The sequence below is a fragment of the Micrasema longulum genome, unplaced genomic scaffold (assembly GCF_059751315.1).
Source record: "Micrasema longulum isolate JH-2025_06_02 unplaced genomic scaffold, ASM5975131v1 h1tg000388l, whole genome shotgun sequence".
NCBI lineage: Eukaryota > Metazoa > Arthropoda > Insecta > Trichoptera > Brachycentridae > Micrasema > Micrasema longulum.
Window position 1 is genome coordinate 110,958 of NW_028277589.1, and position 19,906 is coordinate 130,863.

At 36.8% G+C, this 19,906-nt stretch overlaps 1 protein-coding gene across 3 annotated transcripts in view; it reads right to left on the minus strand.

The window, feature by feature from the left end:
- LOC148281978 (la-related protein 1-like) overlaps window positions 1-19,906 on the minus strand; it is an 84,774-nt gene extending 64,868 nt beyond the window's left edge. For all 3 annotated transcript variants that reach the window (XM_088225811.1, XM_088225810.1, XM_088225809.1), the window contains exons 1-3: window positions 19,175-19,906; window positions 14,471-14,579; window positions 9,067-9,173 (exon numbers count right to left, since the gene is read on the minus strand). In XM_088225811.1, the coding sequence (XP_088081937.1) occupies window positions 9,067-9,173; window positions 14,471-14,579; window positions 19,175-19,477 (519 nt within the window). In that variant the 5' untranslated portion in view covers window positions 19,478-19,906. The remainder of the gene's footprint in view (window positions 1-9,066; window positions 9,174-14,470; window positions 14,580-19,174) is intronic.

The window sequence follows — 19,906 nt, forward strand, 5'->3', positions numbered from 1 at the left end:
AAAAGAGCTGAGTCGCAAAATTGTTTGATGTATAAGGGTTTAAAAATGTATGATGAGATGCCTGAATGTATGAAGAATGAAAAGTGTCTGAAAGAATTCTAAAATAAATGTATAAGTTACTGTAAGGAAATGTAAATATATTTAGATGATGTAAATGTACATAATAGTTTATATTAGTTTTAATATAAGCTAACTTAAGAAATAAATAAATAAAAAAAAATGTTTCTCGCAGGAGGCTAAACTAGCAGTTCACAACGGAGTTCTAGTTCCAACTCTAATGTACGGGACGGAAGTGTGGAATTGGAAAAATAATGACGAAAGTAGGTTGAATGCTGTCGAAATGCGATCCCTCGGGCGAATGTGTGGTAAAACGATGTATGATAGGTGCACAGATGTCGAGATCCGCGAAGTGTGTAAGGCTGAGACACGCATTATTGACAGAATCAAGAGAGGGGCGCTGCGTCGGTTCGGACATGCAGAGCGAATGGACAGCGAAAGAACGGCTGAAAGGATCTACGATGCGAATGTTGATGGATGCAGAAAACGAGGAAGACCGAGAAAGACATGGCGCGATCGAGTCCATCAAATACTTGAAGATGGACATGTCAAACTAAAATCTACTTTGGCAAACAAATGTTTATCGCAGGAGGCTAAACTAGCAGTTCACAACGGAGTTCTAGTTCCAACTCTAATGTATGGGAGCGAAGTATGGCATTGCAAAAATGATGACGAAAGTAGGTTGAATGCTGTCGAAATGCGATCCCTCGGGCGAATGTGTGGTAAAACGATGTATGATAGGTGCACAGATGTCGAGATCCGCGAAGTGTGCAAGGCTGAGACACGCATTATTGACAGAATCAAGAAAGGGGCGCTGCGTCGGTTCGGACACGCAGAGCGAATGGACAGCGAAAGAACGGCTGAAAGGATCTACGATGCGAATGTTGATGGATGCAGAAAACGAGGAAGACCGAGAAAGACATGGCGCGATCGAGTCCATCAAATACTTGAAGATGGACATGTCAAACTAAAATCTACTTTGGCAAACAAATGTTTATCGCAGGAGGCTAAACTAGCAGTTCACAATGGAGTTCTAGTTCAAACTCTAATGTATGGGAGCGAAGTATGGCATTGCAAAAATGATGATGAAAGTAGGTTGAATGCTGTCGAAATGCGATCCCTCGGGCGAATGTGTGGTAAAACGATGTATGATAGGTGCACAAATGTCGAGATCCGCGAAGTGTGCAAGGCTGAGACACGCATTATTGACAGAATCAAGAAAGGGGCGCTGCGTCGGTTCGGACACGCAGAGCGAATGGACAGCGAAAGAACGGCTAAAAGGATCTACGATGCGAATGTTGATGGATGCAGAAAACGAGGAAGACCGAGAAAGACATGGCGCGATCGAGTCCATCAAATACTTGAAGATGGACATGTCAAAAGTAGGAATAATCGGCGTGCGTGCGTGCATGAGAAGATGTATGAATGTAGAGGAAGCGAGCTCTGTATGCCAAGATAGAGTGTTATGGCGTTCTATCCTCTCTGCCTACCCCTACGGGGAAACGGCGTGATGGTTTGTTGTTTGTTGTTGTTATTTTGCAAATCTAATCCGAACGGTAGATCGACACTATTTTGAGTTTGTAGACGAGGGACAGGAGAATTTATCAAGACGTTGGGCAGTGGCTGGAAATTTTGATGAATAAGTATTTGAGCACTGTTTTTCTGTCACTGTCTCGCAAATGCCTCATCGTTGGACCCATCATCGTCATCATCATCATTCCCTTTCCGCACCTAATGGTGCACAAATCGTTGGTATACAAATCGCCGCGTATCTTTGAGCATTTTTTTTGCATTAAGATAATTTAATTTAATTTTAACAGCGATACAAAAAAATATACTCCAATGACCCGCCTTTGTCGTATTGTTAACTCAAGACAAGATCTGGACTTTTTTGGTTTAAGTTTACAAGGATTTAAACGAGCACTAAATAAATAGTCCAGATCTTGTCTCGATGTCCCTTATGTTTGTCAATGCTTCTTTCTTTTTTTTAAATGTTTTAAACTATTCTTTTATTGTAATATTTAAACCTTATAAATTGTATACATGGACAATGTCCGTTAATAAATAAATAAATAAATTATTTAAAAAAACATAAAATAAAGCCAAATCAGTTTTCCACATAAATACAATTATAAAAAATATCCAGTTCGGTTAGATATTAATTCATAGAAGTGCATGTGTGCGAGTTTTTTTTGCGAGGATGCGTGTGTAAGTGAGTGGAGTGTGGTTTTGGTAGGTATGTGAATATGTGTGTGAGTGTATATTAGGGTGGGGCAATATTTTTTTTTCCGAATTTTGAAATGAAAGGGGTTTAAAAAGTTGCCTTTTGGATTACTCGGGATGCAAAAAATATATTAAAAATATTTGATACTACTTTTGGCACTCAACCAGAGCTTGAAGTTTTTGAAAAAGTCAATTTTTTGCCCTTAGCCGGCTGTCATTTCGTATTTAAGTAAGAAAATCCGTCTAATTAAATTGTATAATCTGCATTAAATCTTATTATATAAGCATCCAAGGGCGTGAGTTGCACTTTGTTTTGTAATAAATGGGTAGCATTGTTTTAATGTGCCATTGTTTTCGTCAATTTTAGTCAGGCGCTCGACGGAATCAGTTCTGCGGCAGGGGCGAATGCTCCTTATAATCGATTACATGCAGCTTACCATATTTTTTTGACATCGTAAGTAATGTTTCATAATACTGTAGTATTATTAGGAAAAAACACATCACCAAAAAAATATATTACTTTTCTTGGGTAAGTAAATGTATATATTCCTTTATTCCATACAGCGACCAGTTGCGCCTCTATTGGCCAAAATTATCACTACTGGATTACACGAGATTACTCTGCTCCCTTTAAAATCACTAATTCAAATACGTCTTTAACCTAAAACTTTAGAATCTCGTTCGAAAAATTACACTTGCGATTACAGTAAAATCTTGCAGCTTTCATTAATGCAATTTAGTCTTTCAATATTTTGTCATAAGGGCTAGTATTCTTTAAAATACATCAATTTGACTTACGACAGTCTAAGGGAGGTGACAATATACGCACTCGTTATGTGTGAGAAAGAGATAACGAATATATTTCGTACGTCTTAACACGAAAGTTACAATAATAAGTAAGTAATTGACAGTTATTGATCATACTTATGTTTCGGTGGTTTGAAAGTAAATTTGCTTTAACATTATTAATATATTGATATTTTAATCGAAACGAATTGATATTTTAATCAATAATATAGTATTAATCCTTCAGTGGGTTTCAAAAAAACAAAGATTCGCTAATTGTTTTTTTATTGTAATTAGTTTTTGTGCATACGATGACAGTTGAATATTGTAGGTTATTCTTCAGTATCCATTTAAACTTTTAAAATTTAGTTAGAGTAATGATAAAAACGTTACTAGTGTATAGTGTTAAGAATAAACATATATGAAGAATTATAATATGTATAACTTATGTCGTTTTGTGAATAATAATGTGATATAAAAGTCGATGAAACAATGATTCTTAAAACGTAATTTATGTTTTGTTTGGTGAACTATCGTACTCGGTAAGGAATACTTTAAAATTATTGAATTATTATCATTTATTAAGAAATAGTGTTTTATTTCAAGACAAGTTATAATATTCTGACTTAACCAAAGATGCACTGGTGCGCTAACGAATTATCCAGTTTATTAATTACTTTTTCGACACTTAGCCGAAAACGCGAAATAGCTGCGCGGTTAAGTCGTTGATTTCTAAGATGAAGGCGGGTCGGGGGGTTCGAGTCCACAGGGGTATCAATTCCTTTTTCGCAATTATGTATTTTTTAAATCAAATGTTTGTGCTACATTAGAAAATATTTTTACTGAAACTATTAGCCGCTGGAGCCATTTGTTAGGAATTATTTATTAAATATAAAATAGACTTGTTTTTTATATGCCATACTACCGCTATGGACATTTTATCAGAATTTTCATAGCTTACCAATTAAAAAACTCACCGCTCGCCACTGTTCTGCGGAGTGTAAACTTTTTGCATTTCGGTAGTTTTAAAACGTGTTCGAATTTGTAATGTGATTGAGTTATATCTTTACAAACAAAAAAATAATTTTATCAATATAGATAATTTAAAAATGTTCAGACAGTGATAAACTTCAAACTTCTGTTGAGGGCCAAAAGAAGTATGGAATATTTTTTTAAATAATTTTTACGTTCAATGTGATCCAAAATGCAACTTTTTAGACCCCTTTCACTTTGATATCTAAAAAAAAAAAAACTTCATACATCATCGGCTAACTCTAGTGTATATGGGTATGAGGGTGGGTTTATGGACAGGGTGAGTGTGTGTTTGAATGAACTTATATTTATAATGTGAAATTATTTTTTTTATAAAGAAAAATATTTTTTTACATACAATAGTTTTTTAATTTTTGTCAACATATCACAACAGAGATGAAGAACATTTAAGAAAAGGTAATTTAGAAGTCTAGGCACCTACAGGGCTTATGACCTGTCAATGGCTGGTTTAAGTGGCCACTTTACACACTGTGTAACATTCACCATTCTGCCTGTATTTGAACATCTATATTCCTTCAATTCTTTCATCTGTTGATGTTTGTGAAGTTAAAGAGCTGAAACCTTTATTTATAAGAAAGGGTAATTTAGAAGTCTAGACTTCTAAATTACCTTTTCTTAGATGTTCTTCATCTCTGTTGTAATATGTTGATATAAACAGCTCCCCAGGGAGTTGAATCCAGTCCTTGTCTACAAAAATTTGGACAAACTCAAAATATTGTTTTAATTTTTGTTTTAAAAGTGAGTTTACTGCAGTTAAATATGTTTTATGTTATTGAAAAATACATTATACATTACAGCGTCAGCATAGATTGTTTCATATTCCGATATTCGGGACCAACCTGCCTATGGTTATGCCTGTTGGAAGGGCTACCGCTATGCTGAACAACATCGCTCTGGATATTGATCTGTTCCATGTATCCGAAAGGGTTTTCCGGAGCAGGATTCTTCGACTACTTTGACGTGAGTCTTTTTCGTGTATTTTTTTTTTCTTTTTTATAATATGTACGTATTGAATATATTTTTGTAATGTACATGTTATATTTAAAATAAATAAATTGAATTGAAAATTGAATTGAATTATATTTTACGCGCCAAGCAATTCAGAGGAGAGTTCTGCGCATAGTTGGTGCGAACTGTCGGTACATGGAAAAGAGATAAATTCATGTGACGGGTTCAAGTGGCCACTTTAACCAGCCATTGACAGGTCATAAGCCCTGTAGACGCCTAGACTTCTATATTACCTTCTCTTAAATGTTCTTCATCTCTGTTGTAATATGTTAATATAAACAGCTCCCCAGGGAGTTGAGTCCAGTCCTTGTCTACAAAAATTTGGACAAACTCAAAATATTGTTGATAAATTACCTGGTCCATGAAGAAGTATAGAAATTGAAAAAATAATATTTTCAGGCGTTGCCTAGTCTAGTATGTAGGTGAAATAATTCAATTAGATGAATCTCACACGCATAAATAAAGGTTTCAGCTCTTTAAGTTCACAAACATCAACATATGATAGAATTGAAGGAATATAGATGTTCAAATATAGGCAGAATGGTGAATGTTACACAATGTGTAAAGTGGCCACTTAAACCAGCCATTGACAGATCATAAGCCCTGTAGATGCCTAGACTTCTATATTACCTTATCTTAAATGTTCTTCATCTCTGTTGTAATATGTTAATCTTCCATTTATGTTTTTATTATTTTTTTTGTACTTTCATTGATAACCTTACGTATAATTTTTATATGATATGGAAACTTCGCTGGTCCATTAGAGTTGAGTCTAACTGTGTAAAATATAAAACTATGTAACCGTACTGTATGTTTCCTAAATAAAAGAAAATAAAATATAATAAAAATAAAATGTCAGTACCGAGGTATGTAAACAAGTATGGCTAAAGAACACTTCATTATGCAATTACTAAAATTTTTAATAAAATTCCTAAGCAGATCTTGAAAGAAAATGTTGATAAAACTTTTAAGGAAAAAATAATTAAATGGCTCATATGTAACAAGGCTTTAATTAAAATTATCTTAAGAGTCCCAATCAGAACTAGCTCCCTCGGTATATTTGAAAATCTTAATGTGAAATCTATAAAACAACTTTATGTAAAAGCTCTGTTACTATACGCACATAAACATTATTCTCTACCTTCCGTTACAAATACAAGAGTTACTGGATACTCCACCCTGATGCTGCAAAAATATAAATACAACCTTCGGTCAAAGAGGATTGGCCTACTACTCGGTTAAAGTGTACAATCTACTTCCATTATCCATAAGGACAATTGGTAAGTACTCAGAAATGGATAGTGGAGGTGGGTTGCGCACGGATCGATGAGTGTATCAAGCCAAATAGGTAAAATGTGTGTACTGTTTACGAAATTTGTTCTATTGGTCAATATAAATTGGTTATGTTTTTTATGATTATTTTAGTTTTTTATTGTTTTTTATGTTAATGATAATTAGGTTAATTGGATTAATTACGTTTTTTTATTGTTATTATGTTAACTTTGTTAAATAGCTAATCCTAGGCCATAGGTGCGAAGGTTTTCACGGTGACTGTTATCAATATTATGTATCTTTTTTGGGTGATACCGTGTATGTTGGATTTGATCCGACGTTTCGGCTACCATTGCAGGAGCCATCTTCAGGGAAAACTGTGTGTTTTATAGAGAAATGTATGCGTTTATGTACTAGTAATTTGTACCGTGTCACAGTCAGCAGTAGGCACATTTCTAGTTTGGGACTGTGGGAAAAATAAAAGACCATTTAGTAAACCCAAAAGATAAAAATCCTCTGGAAACTGAAGCCGTGTACAAACTAAGTTGCCAAGGATGTGATAAAGTGTATATTGGACAAACAGGGCGCACAGCAAAGAAGAGAATTGACGAACACAAAAGAGCGTGTAAACTTGGGCACCCAGACAAATCCGCAATAGCGGAACACTTTATAGACACAGGACATTTTTTCGCCTTTGAACCAAAAATTCTACATAAACCTAGTAATTATAGTGCACGAATAATAAAAGGGGCAATTGAAATACACAGACATCCAAATAATATAAACAAAGACGACGGGCTTAAATTAAATTCAACATGGTTCCCAGCACTACATATGACAAAAACGAATAGAAATGTGCCTACTGCCGACTGCGGCACGGTACAAATTACTAGTACATAAACACATACATTTCTCTATAAAGCACACAGTTTTCCCTGAAGATGGCTCCTGCAATGGTAGCCGAAACGTCGGATCAAATCCAACATACACGGTATCACCCAAAAAAGATACATAATATTAATCCTAGGCATGTTTCATATTTTGTAAAATATTTCCCTCGGCACGGGACACCCCAGTGAGGGAACATTACTCTGTATAAAAAAAAATACAAACAATGTAAAAGTATAAATAAATAAATATTCATTATTGTTTTAGTTTGACAATCATCTATTTAATTGTTTGTATATAAATTTTGTGTTAAAAGATATATGCTTCCAGTTTTTAATAATGTTTATATTACTTTTTAAAATTATATAATTCGACAAGCCGGTTTCGCAGTTTAGTGGGTTTCATTTTTTTTCTATTTATGTCTACCTTCTTAAATAAAAATAAATACAAAAAAATCAAAAATAATGAGGTGTTTTTGGCAGTATAACCGAAGGTACGAGTAACTCGTATATCAAAATTTAAGAACTGAACAAAGAGGTTTAAATAAAAGTGTTTGAATAATGGACTTAGAGTCGGTAAGGCAATATTTAAAAAAATCATACTCAAAATTAGCTGCTACTCCAGATATAAATATAGATAATACCCCAATAAATATAAGAAACTAAAATAAATAATTATTCAATAATTCTCTAAACAGAATGAAAGTGGTAAACGGTGACATCTATGAAATTTAGCTAAGTCACGAACCAATACAGAGAGTCATTTAAGATCTTTTAACTTCTCTATATTCCATTTTTCGACATGTATAAATTTTAATTATTAACTAACTAACTAACTAACCATCACGCCATTTCCCCGGAGGGGTAGGCAGAGAGGATAGAACGCCACACCACTCTGTCCTGGCACACTTCCTTTGCTTCCTTCACATTCATACATCTTCTCATGCACGCACGTCGATTATTCCGACTTTTCACATGACCACTTTCAAGAATTTGTTGTACTTGATCATGCCATGTCTTTCTCGGCCTTCCTCGACTTCTACAACCAGACACATTCGCATCATAAATCTTTTTAGCCGTTCTTTCATCATTCATTCGCTCCACATGACCGAACCATCGCAAAAGACCTTTCTTAATTTTGTCGATAATGCTTAACTCAGCCTTGCATTCTGCTCTAATTTCGACAATTTTAATTATTTATATTATTATTTTGTATATTTTTCTATTATTATTTTGTATATTGTTTTGCATATTGTTTTGATTACATGGATATTGTTTTAATACGTAAATAAATATTTTTGAATTATATTTCGAAGAGTCCCGACTTAACACAGAATTTTCTAACAAGTCGCGACATAAAAAACATGTAATTGTGTCTATGTAAAATTGCGTATTTTGTGCATTAAATAAATAAAAAAAAATTAAAATGAAGACCTTAATTCTGTAGCTCAATCGAAAATAACTATTGACGTGCTTGAAAACATGCTAAGCATTTGAGCAATCACAATGAACAATAATGAACATGCTCAAGTTATCGCGGTCTTAAGTCGACGCGTGTGTAATCTTTAAGTCAGCGCTTGTGTCAGTTTGTTTTTTGTTAATATTATAATAACATGTGTATTTAATTAAATAAAGACTCTTTCAATGGCAAAAAAATTCACGAGTGTGCCGTCAAAGTGAGATCCAGCCCTCTGTACAAACCGCAGAAATGGAATTCAATTTATTGAATGAGTAGATAATTAGTCAACATTAGAAAAAAAAAAAAATATGAAATACTCACTTTGTGATTGATTCTCTGCTTGGTGGCCCTCACTACCGTTGGCCTCGGTTGTTGCGGGGGCTCCTCCCTTCTCGGGGGCGCAGCGGGGCTGGCGTTCTGGTTAACTTCTGCAACACGACGAGGGGGCTTTAGCGAATACAAATATTTGAACAGAATGAGGAGATCATTTTTGCTCAGTGGTCCCGAGAGTTTTCAACACTTCAAACCTGTTGAACCTTGACTTGTGTATCCATACTGAAAGTATGCAGTACCATTTTTTTTTTAAATCTGTTTATTTTTTCATACATGGAAAAATAATTACAAAAATATACTTTAGAAAAATACATCTTTAAATTCAGGTAAATGGGCCAGCCACACACTCGACGAGTGGCATAGGAAGTAGCGAGGAAAGGAGGCAGAGACGTAGTGCGGCGACATTACTCGTCATGCCGCACGTCATGCTCCTCGTTTTGCCCACTGCTCCCTATTTTGTCGGTTTTAGAGCGCGAGTCAAAGGACCGGCAATATGAGCGCGAGTGAGTGGCCACAAAATCGCGCGGTCGCAGTATCGCAATACGCATAGAGCGCTCACACACGACGCACGCGTCATTTTTGAATGATGTATATTTCTTTAAATGACATTTTTTTATTTATTTAATCTTTTTATTTATTTGTTTTTTTTTTACAATATACATAAGAGGTAATACAGAGTATTTAAAAAATAAAGGATAATTACATACCAATGAAATACGTATATTTACAGTAAAAATAATATACAAAAAATCTCACAAAGGCATGGCCTGTTCGTGTGGGTATACAAGAATACCATACATTAAAGTTGGAACTAGAACTCCGTTGTGAACTGCTAGTTTAGCCTCCTGCGATAAACATTTGTTTGCCAAAGTAGATTTTAGTGCACCGTTCACCCTCCTTTCAATATCTTTATCGGCCTTTCCGTCCCTAGTAAGCATACTTCCCAGGTACACAAATTCTTCAACCTGATTCAGAATATCTCCGTTCACGCTGATCTCATTTTCGTCCCTTTCAAAAACCATCACTTTCGATTTATCAACATTCATAAGCAAATCGCTTTTCTTGCATAAGTCGTAGACTTTTGCTACCAAGAATTGCGGGTCTCCTTTGCTGCTAGCAAGAAGCGCGGCATCATCAGCACACAGAAGACAGTTAACAGTTATCCCACTCATTTTTGCTCCCATTCTTAAATCTTTCAGTTCTTTCATACAGTTATCGATGTATATGTTGAACAACCATGGTGACATTACACATCCCTGTTTGACTCCTTTCGGAATATTAAACCACGATGTGAATGACCCATTCACCTTCACACATGCTGTGCTGTCCTTATACAGTGACGCAATAGCCCCTGTCAGGTTACCGTTTACTCCATGCTCCGATAAAACTGTCAACTCTATCAAATGCCTTTTGCAGATCGACAAATGCGCAGAAAAGTTTCTGATGTTTAGCCAGGAACTTTTCTGTCATATTTCGCAGAGCAAATATTTGTTCCATGCATCCTCTTCCATTCATAAATCCACTTTGTACATCCCAAACTCGTCCAAATATAAGAAAGAGAAAAGAAAATATTCTGTAAAAGATTATTAAGGTAACAATATTTAGAGTTTGTCCAAATTTTTGTAGACAAGGACTGGATTCAACTCCCTGGGGAGCTGTTTATATTAACATATTACAACAGAGATGAAGAACATTTAAGAGAAGGTAATATAGAATTAAATGTTCTTCATCTCTGTTGTAATATGTTCATATAAACAGCTCCCTAGGGAGTTGAATCCAGTCCTTGTCTACAAAAATTTGGACAAACTCAAAATATTGTTGATAAATTACCTGGTCCATGAAGAAGTGTAGAAATTGAAAAAATAATATTTTCAGGCGTTGCCTAGTCTAGTATGTAGGTGAAATAATTCAATTAGTTGAATCTCACCTGCATAAATAAAGGTTTCAGCTCTTTGACTTCACAAACATCGACAGATGAAAGAATTGAAGGAATATAGATGTTCAAATATAGGCAGAATGGTGAATGTTACACTGTGTGTAAAGTGGCCACTTAAACCAGCCATTGACAGGTCATAAGCCCTGTAGATGCCTGGAACTCTATATTACCTTCTCTTAAATGGTCTTCATCTCTGCTGTAATATGTTAATATTATTAAGGTGCTTTTTTATTTTATAGTAATTAAAAAAGGAAATAAAAAATATAAAAAAACATAAAAACATTCCATTTTTCCATTTTAATATACATTGATATAATTAGCTGTACTGAAAATGCATAGCGCGCATGCTGTCACAGTTTCATCGTTCGTTGTGTAGAAAGACAAATGACAAGTGCGGAACGTCGCGATTAATTGCGCGAGTAGAGCAGCGTGAGGGCGGTAGGGCAACATCGCGCGGCAGCGCGAGGAAAATTTCTTGAAAATATACTTTTTTTTAAATAAATATTTTTACCAATAAACGCCTCATTCCAGCACTGGACTGAGTTGTTTTTTTTTTTAATGCTCTATAATTACTTGATTTAAAACGAATTAAATTATTTAAATTTATTTCAACAGAGAGGGAAAAAGTTTTCGAGAAGGGAATATGGAAGTCTAGGCATTTACAGGGCTTATGACCTGTCATTGGCTGGTTTAAGTGGCCACTTTACACACTGTGTAACATTCACCATTCTGCCCATGTTTGAACATCCACATTTCCTCAACTCTTCCATCTGTTGACTTTTGTGAAGTAAAAGAGCCGAAACCTTTATCACGTGGGTGAGATTCATCCGGCTGAACCAAATCACCTACCAGGCAACGCCTGGAAACAATTTTCCAATTTTTATACTTCTTCTTTTACCAGGTAGTAATTAATAAAGGTTTCAGCTCTTTTACTTCACAAAAGTCAACAGATGGAAGAGTTGAGGAAATGTGGATGTTCAAACATGGGCAGTATGGTGAATGTTACACAGTGTGTAAAGTGGCCACTTAAACCAGCCAATGACAGGTCATAAGCCCTGTAAATGCCTAGACTTCCATATTCCCTTCTCGAAAACTTTTTCCCTCTCTGTTGAAATAAATTTAAATATGAACAACTCCCTAGGGATGAAATCCAGCCAGTCTGCAAGCATTTGGACATAATCAAACATTGTCAAATTAAATTACATTGAGATGGCGATGAAAATTAATTAAATCTGCAAATTGAATTCGTCGATGATGTAATCATTTCATAAATGTCATTAAAGAAAAGAAGTGTACACACGGGGAGCTGTTTGTTGTTCAGAAATCAAATCCATTTTTGCGGCAAATTATTTGTCCCGAACAAACACGACACAATGGCAGTCAACACAGGTGCGCCCGTACGCGTGCTTGTGAATTACATGTTAATATTTTATTTATTATTATTATTATTAGTTATCAATGTGCGGTAAAACCGAGTAGGATAGTTATTATGCCTTTAAGCAAACAGCGCACTGAATTGGGTGAACGCCCTACGGCATGGAATGCTCTCCCGGCAGAGGTGCGAAACTATGAGAATGATCTGGGTAGTGACAATGTTTTTGATTTAAATGAAATAATAAAATATATATTTTTTTTTTTTATTCAACTTTTTGTACATAATGTTATTTGTACATTAGCGGGCTTATTGCTAAATGGCAATTTCTTCGACCAACCAATAAAATAAAAGTTAAATTTTTATATTAAAATTTATTTCAACAGAGAGGGAAAAATTTTTGAGAAGGGAATATGGAAGTCTAGGCATTTACAGGGCTTATGACCTGTCATTGGCTGGTTTAAGTGGCCACTTTCCGGATGAATCTCACCCACGTGATAAAGGTTTCGGCTCTTTTACTTCACAAAAGTCAACAGATGGAAGAGTTGAGGAAATGTGGATGTTCAAACTTGGGCAGAATGGTGAATGTTACACAGTGTGTAAAGTGGCCACTTAAACCAGCCAATGACAGGTCATAAGCCCTGTAAATGCCTAGACTTCCATATTCCCTTCTCAAAATTTTTTCCCTCTCTGTTGAAATAAATTTAAATATGAACAACTCCCTAGGGAGGAAATCCAGCCAGTCTGCAAGCATTTGGACATAATCAAACATTGTTAATTTTTATAATTCAAGTTACAGAACATATTCAATAGAAAAAAAAGATTAAAAAGCTAAAAGTACATAAAAATAGAAATAAACGTATTTGTTTATAAATTACCTTAAATCAAAACTATTACTCAATGGGAAAAGGAAAAAAGAGGAAAGAGGAAAAGGGAAAGGAGGAGAGATTAAGGAAGAGAAAGGAGATGTTTTTTCAGACGTGATTTAAACAGAGATAATGTAGTAACATCTTTGATGGTGGATGGGAGTTGATTCCACAGTCGAGCCGCGTGGACACTATATGAGTTAGAGAAGAAAGAGGAATTGTGGATGGGTATTAAGAGAGTGCCTCGAGAATTAGAACGAAGAGGTAAACCATGAACTGATAAGCGTTGAAATATTATAACTGTCCGTTATTTATTATGGGAGCAAAAATTCATTAACATTTTCTTGTATACCCATGAACAGTAGGTGGGGCGATAATTAAAAAAAAAAAATTTTTGGGTGATCTGTGATGTAATTCACCAGTGCTACTGGGCCTCCTGGCCTGTTGTGGTGCAAAAAAAAATATATATATTTGTCATGCATTGTATTAAAAAAATAAATGAACATGCCAGATACGAATAATTTTTCGTGTGTCAATATAAATCACTCCTAAGATGTTACTACAAAGTTATGTCGTCACTAACTAACTAACTAACCATCACGCCATTTCCCCGGAGGGGTAGGCAGAGAGGATAGAACGCCACACCACTCTGTCCTGGCACACTTCCTTTGCTTCCTTCACATTCATACATCTTCTCATGCACGCACGTCGATTATTCCGACTTTTCACATGACCACTTTCAAAAATTGGTTGTACTTGATCATGCCATGTCTTTCTCGGCCTTCCTCGACTTCTACAACCAGACACATTCGCATCATAAATCTTTTTAGCCGTTCTTTCATCATTCATTCGCTCCACATGACCGAACCATCGCAAAAGACCTTTCTTAATTTCGTCGATAATGCTTAACTCAGCCTTGCATTCTGCTCTAATTTCGACATTAGGGGCACCTATCATACATTGTTTTTCCGCACATTCGCCCGAGGGATCGCATTTCAACAGCATTCAGTCTACTTTCGTCCCTTTTTTTCCAACTCCATGCTTCGCTTCCATACATTCGGGTTGGTACCAGAACTCCATTATGAATGTCGTCACTTTTGCTAAAAAATTTCATTCCAATCAGGCTATATTTTAAGGACTATGAGTTTGCTCCTAATCCCCTCGTGCGATCGTAGGTCTTCTATAGTTCCATAGTGATGAGAACAGAGTGAGGCTTACCATTGGCTCTGCCCTGTTGCTGCGGCTGGAGGGGCGCTCTCCTCTCGCTGGGGGCGGGGGGGGCGGGGCCCGTGGAGGGGGCGACGGGGCCCGTGCCGCCGGTCCGCACCTAGAAAAAGATCACATTAAGATCCTCGGGTTCTTTCGTCCGAATAAAAAAAAAATACTTTTATTTTTTTTACTATAAAATTTCAACATCATTTCGACACCATTAATAACACCAGTGCTTCGAGTTGGCCTAAATTTCTGTAGACAAGAACTGGATTCACCGCCGCGTCATCATTTTCTTTCCGCCCCTAATGGTGAATTTTTTCAATTTCTATACTTGATCATGGACCAGATAATTTATCAACAATATTTTGAGTTTTTCCAAATTTTTATAAACAAGGACTGGTTGAAAAAATAACATTTTCAGGCGTTGCCTAGTATGCAGGTGAAATAATTCAATTAGATGAATCTCACCTGCATAAATAAAGGTTTCAGCTTTCAACTTCACAAACATCAACAGATGAAAGAATTGAAGGAATATAGATGTTCAAATATAGGCAGAATGGTGAATGTTACACAGTGTGTGAAGTGGCCACTTAAACCAGCCATTGACAGGTCATAAGCCCTGTAGATGCCTAGACTTCTATATTACCTTTTCTTAAATGTTCTTCATCTCTGTTGTAATATGTTAATATAAATTTAATTTTAACTTTTTAATTTAAGAAAAATAATGTACTTTGTCACCACATGCTAAGAATTTATTCAAATAATTTAGAGAACAAGTGGGTTTTAAGTTTCTTCCGAAATATCACTTCACTCTCACAGCCTCGCGCCTCTGCTGGGAGAGCATTCCATGCCGTAGGGCCTGCGACCGCAAATCCACATTCGCCGAATTTAGTGCGCTGTTTGCGTAGAGGTATAATAATTTATTATATAAATAAAACACGAGTGATACTTTAATCCACAAATTTGGAATATCCAGTGACCGGTTTCATCGCTTTCGCGACATCTTCGAGACTGGTATCTTTATTAAAATGGTCTAATAATAAAGATAATTCAAATTTTGCCAATCATTTAATAGAAAACAAACATTCCTTCGAATTAAAAAATAATGTGAAAATAATTCATATTGCACCCAAAGGCCATAAACTTGACAAATTAGAAATTCTCGAAATTAATAGATTAAAAAATAAACCTGACGTAGAATTACTTAATGAACAGATAACACATGTGCATTCTCCATTATTTTACCCATTGTAATATAATTTTACTAATGACTTTTTACCCTTTGTTTTTCAGAAATCATTATTTACAAAACCACACTCACGAAGGATGGGACACCAACAATAAAATAAAATACTTAAACTCCTTAAAATAACATTATATCCATTCATTAGTTAACCCATAGAAAATTTGTCAATAATGATCCGTAAGATAAAAATAACTTTATTTAATTTACTTACATATAACTTTGAATTATGTATCCTTACCTCTGTTCTGTATAAATACATTTAACTTTTTAATAAAGATACCAGTCTCAAAGATGTCGTGAAAGCGATGAAACCGGTCACTGGATATTCCAAATTTGTGGATTAAAGTATCACTCGTGTTTTATTTATATAATAAATTACAATGAACTTCCATCAAGAATTTTCACTTACAAACTTAAATGTTTGAGGTATAATAACTTTTCCTTTCGACGTAGATGTAGCTGATCTAAGCGTAAGACGTCTGTCAGCTGGTTCATGTGGAATGCAGAGTTCCCTTAGATATTTCGGAGCAGAGTTGTGCAGTGACTTTTACATCAGGGGCATTCCATCGTCACGGGTGGGACATTTCTCTAGTTAATTGTCACATATGTTTTAAAATTTTGTAACATATATGCAATTTATAATATCACTTCTTGAATAAATCAACTTATTTTATCTCCAATCAATAATTTAGCAACAGAACATAAATGCTATTTTATTTCATTTGGGGATAATACTAAAACACTCTTCTGTCACGGGCGGGACAAAAAACAGACATCAATTTAGTTACAAGAAATGTTTGACAAAAACTCAACACAACAACAAACCATCACGCCGTTTCCCCGTAGGGGTAGGCAGAGAGGATAGAACGCCATAACACTCTATCTTGGCATATAGACCTCGCTTCCTCTACATTCATACATCTTCTTATGCACGCACGCCGATTATTCCTACTTTTGACATGTCCATCTTCAAGTATTTGATGGACTTGATCGTGCCATGTCTTTCTCGGTCTTCCTCGTTTTCTGCATCCATCAACATTTGCATCGTAGATCCTTTTAGTCGTTCTTTCGCTGTCCATTCGCTCTACATGTCCGAACCAACGCAGCACCCCTTTCTTAATTCTGTCAATAATGCATGTCTCAGCCTTGCAAAAACTCTGCGAAATTATTTCACATTTTTACTGAAGTTAGACATTTTTACATACATTGGATTCTTAGCTACATGGAGTAGACGAATACACTAAGATCAATTGCACAATTTAATAAAAAAATAACAGCTAATTTGTCCATGTCACGGGCGGGACAACAATTGTCACGGGTGGGACGCGTGCGATTTTATTAACGAAAAATAAGATTTTTCTAACAATATGGAAGTTTCTTACTTTGTTTTTATCTTCTTCAGATTAGGCATGCTTAGCATCTCTTTTCTTTTTAGACTCGTTGAGAGAAACATCACCAAAATTGTCATAAACATGCTTGCGGATAATCGCTAATTTCTTGCCTGGACTAGAGGGAAGCGTTCTTTTTACCCTGCTTACAGCTTTTCGGAAGGTTTGCAGACAAGAGTATGACTCCAACAATGAGGATGATTGTTCATGTAAATGCAATTTACTTTAAGTTTTTTTCAGTTTCTTTACGTCGCCTTCATTTGATAGACTACTAGTTCAGCTTCAGCCAGACGACAGAATTTGATCCAGGATACGGCTCTACCCAATGTAGGGAGTACCGCTTTACCCACCGTTAAACTACTGGGAGTTTTACTCAATTCTGACCTATCTCTTGACGCTCAAATTAGTAGAACGATAAGTTCATGCTTCTACCAGCTGAGACAAATTAAATGCATACACAAAAATTTGCCGGTTGATGCCGCCTGTCAATTAATAAATGCGTTTGTAGTGTCTAGAGTCGATTATTGTAATGGTATCTACGCAGGTCTACCAATGAACAAAATGACTCGCCTACAATCTGTGCCGCAATGCCGCAGCGAGACTTATTTTCGGAATCTCAAAGTTCAGTCATATCACTCCACTACTTCGGGAACTACACTGGCTACGTTTTTCACAGAGGGTCGAATACAAACTCTGTTGGCTTATGTATAAGTCACTGCACAACTCGGCTCCGGAATATCTAAGAGAACTATGCATTCCAGATGAACTGGCTGACAGGCGTCTCACGCTTAGATCAGCTACGTCTACGGCGAGAGGAAAAGTTATTATACCTCTACGCAAACAGCGCACTAAATTCAGTGAACGCGCATTTGCGGTCGCAGGCCCTACGGCATGGAATGCTCTCCCAGCAGAGGTGCGAGGCTGTGAAAGTGAAGTGATGTTTCGGAAAAAACTTAAAACCCACTTGTTCTCTAAATCATTTGAATAAATCCGTAGCACGTGACAACAAAATAAATTATTTGAATTAAATTACAAATTTAAAAGCTTCAATTAAATTAACTTAACAATAAAATCACCATGTAAAGCGCCCTTGGGGTATTTTATTACGAAAATGGCGTTATATAAGTTATCCATAATAAATAAATTTAACAGAATATTTTCTTTTCTCTTTCTTATATAACACAAAAATATTATATCTCTCTATTTATTATAGGAGCAAAAATTCATAAACATTTCTTGTATACCCACGAACCGGCCATGCCTTTGTGGGATTTTTGTTTACTTTTTTTACAGTTAATATGTATTTCATTTATATGTAATTATCCTTTATTTTTTTAATAGGTACCCATACACATGCGCATCTGTCGAGCGTAGTTTTAACGCACATCCGCTGGAGAGATCGCATTTTGACAGCATTCAGTCGGCTTTCATCCCTGTTTCTCCGAGTCCATACTTCGCTCCCATACATCAGGGTCGGGACCGGGACTCCATCGTGAACTGCTAATTTTGCCTCTGGCGACAAACATTTATTTGCCAAGGTTGATTCGAGTACACGGTTCACTCTGTTCCTGACACTTATCCTCTTTTCAATATCTTTCTCAGTCATTCCATCCCTAGTAAAAAACACTTCTCAGAAACAAATTCCTCAACTTGTTTTAGTATAACCCCAACTTGATTTCCATTTTCTAATAGCGAGTTATTTACAACTTGTTGAAAATGGCCCAGAAAATTAAATATTTGAGTAAATCGTAAAAATACTATTTTTTATATACATTTTTTTTTTTAATAATAAAAAAGCAATTACAAATCTAGCTAATAACAGAAAATTAGTGCTGAAAATGCATACTCTTTTACCTTTAAAAATTACATATTTTAATTACATTTATCTGTCAAGTTGAAAGCGTTTTTTTTTTATTTGTTTTTTCGAGACATGCATCGAAAAAGGACTGTCTGTCGATGAGCATGGAAAAAATGACATTTATACCAGCCTCCGAAAGAATGTTCTGGTAAAAGAATAGATAAGAACACGGCACTGACAGGTTCTTTCGGAGAGCACGACAGCGAGGAGAGACTGACCTGCCAGGGATTGACTTTGGGAATCGGCGCCTCCACGAACTTGCGCGGCTCGGCGGGCGCGCGCTCGCGCTCCTGCGGCGCGTGCTCGCGCTCCGAGGGCGCGTCGCGCTCGGCGCGGCCGCCGGCGCGCGCGTCCCGCGAGCGCGAGCGCCGCTTGTCGCGCCGCTCCTTGCGGCCGTGCGCCACGACGAAGCCGTCCGCCTCGTCGTCCAGGTTCTCCTTGTTGCTGCCCGCCGCGGCGGGCTTGCAGTTGAGCAGCGCCCCCGCGTACGAGGGCCCCGCCTGCTCCGACACGGAGGCCATGTTACGTAAGTCTAGTCTCTGGCGCGCTATCACCGCAGCCTGCGGACTTCCATATTGCGCGGATCGAGCGTGGCCGAGCGGCCCGACACCTCCGCGATGGCAGCCGCGCGCGTGCGGGGGGCTCCGCTAGGCGCGCATCCCGCTCCCGGAAGGGGCCCGAATCACTCGCGCGGGCGGCTTCACGCGGCCGGAATCCGCGATCTTCGCGATCACTCGCACCAGCGTGCGCGGTATTTACGCGCGGGTTGCGCCCTTCTAGGGGGCCAGGGACGCTCCGACGGATGGTGCGACTGTCGAACCGATTCGCATTCCGTTTATACTTGTCATTCGCGCGCGGTGCGATGCATTTTCGGAAAATTTCGGTGAAAATTGTGCATAACACTACACATGTGGCCGACGCCGAAAATGGATATTTCCGAGATGGATATA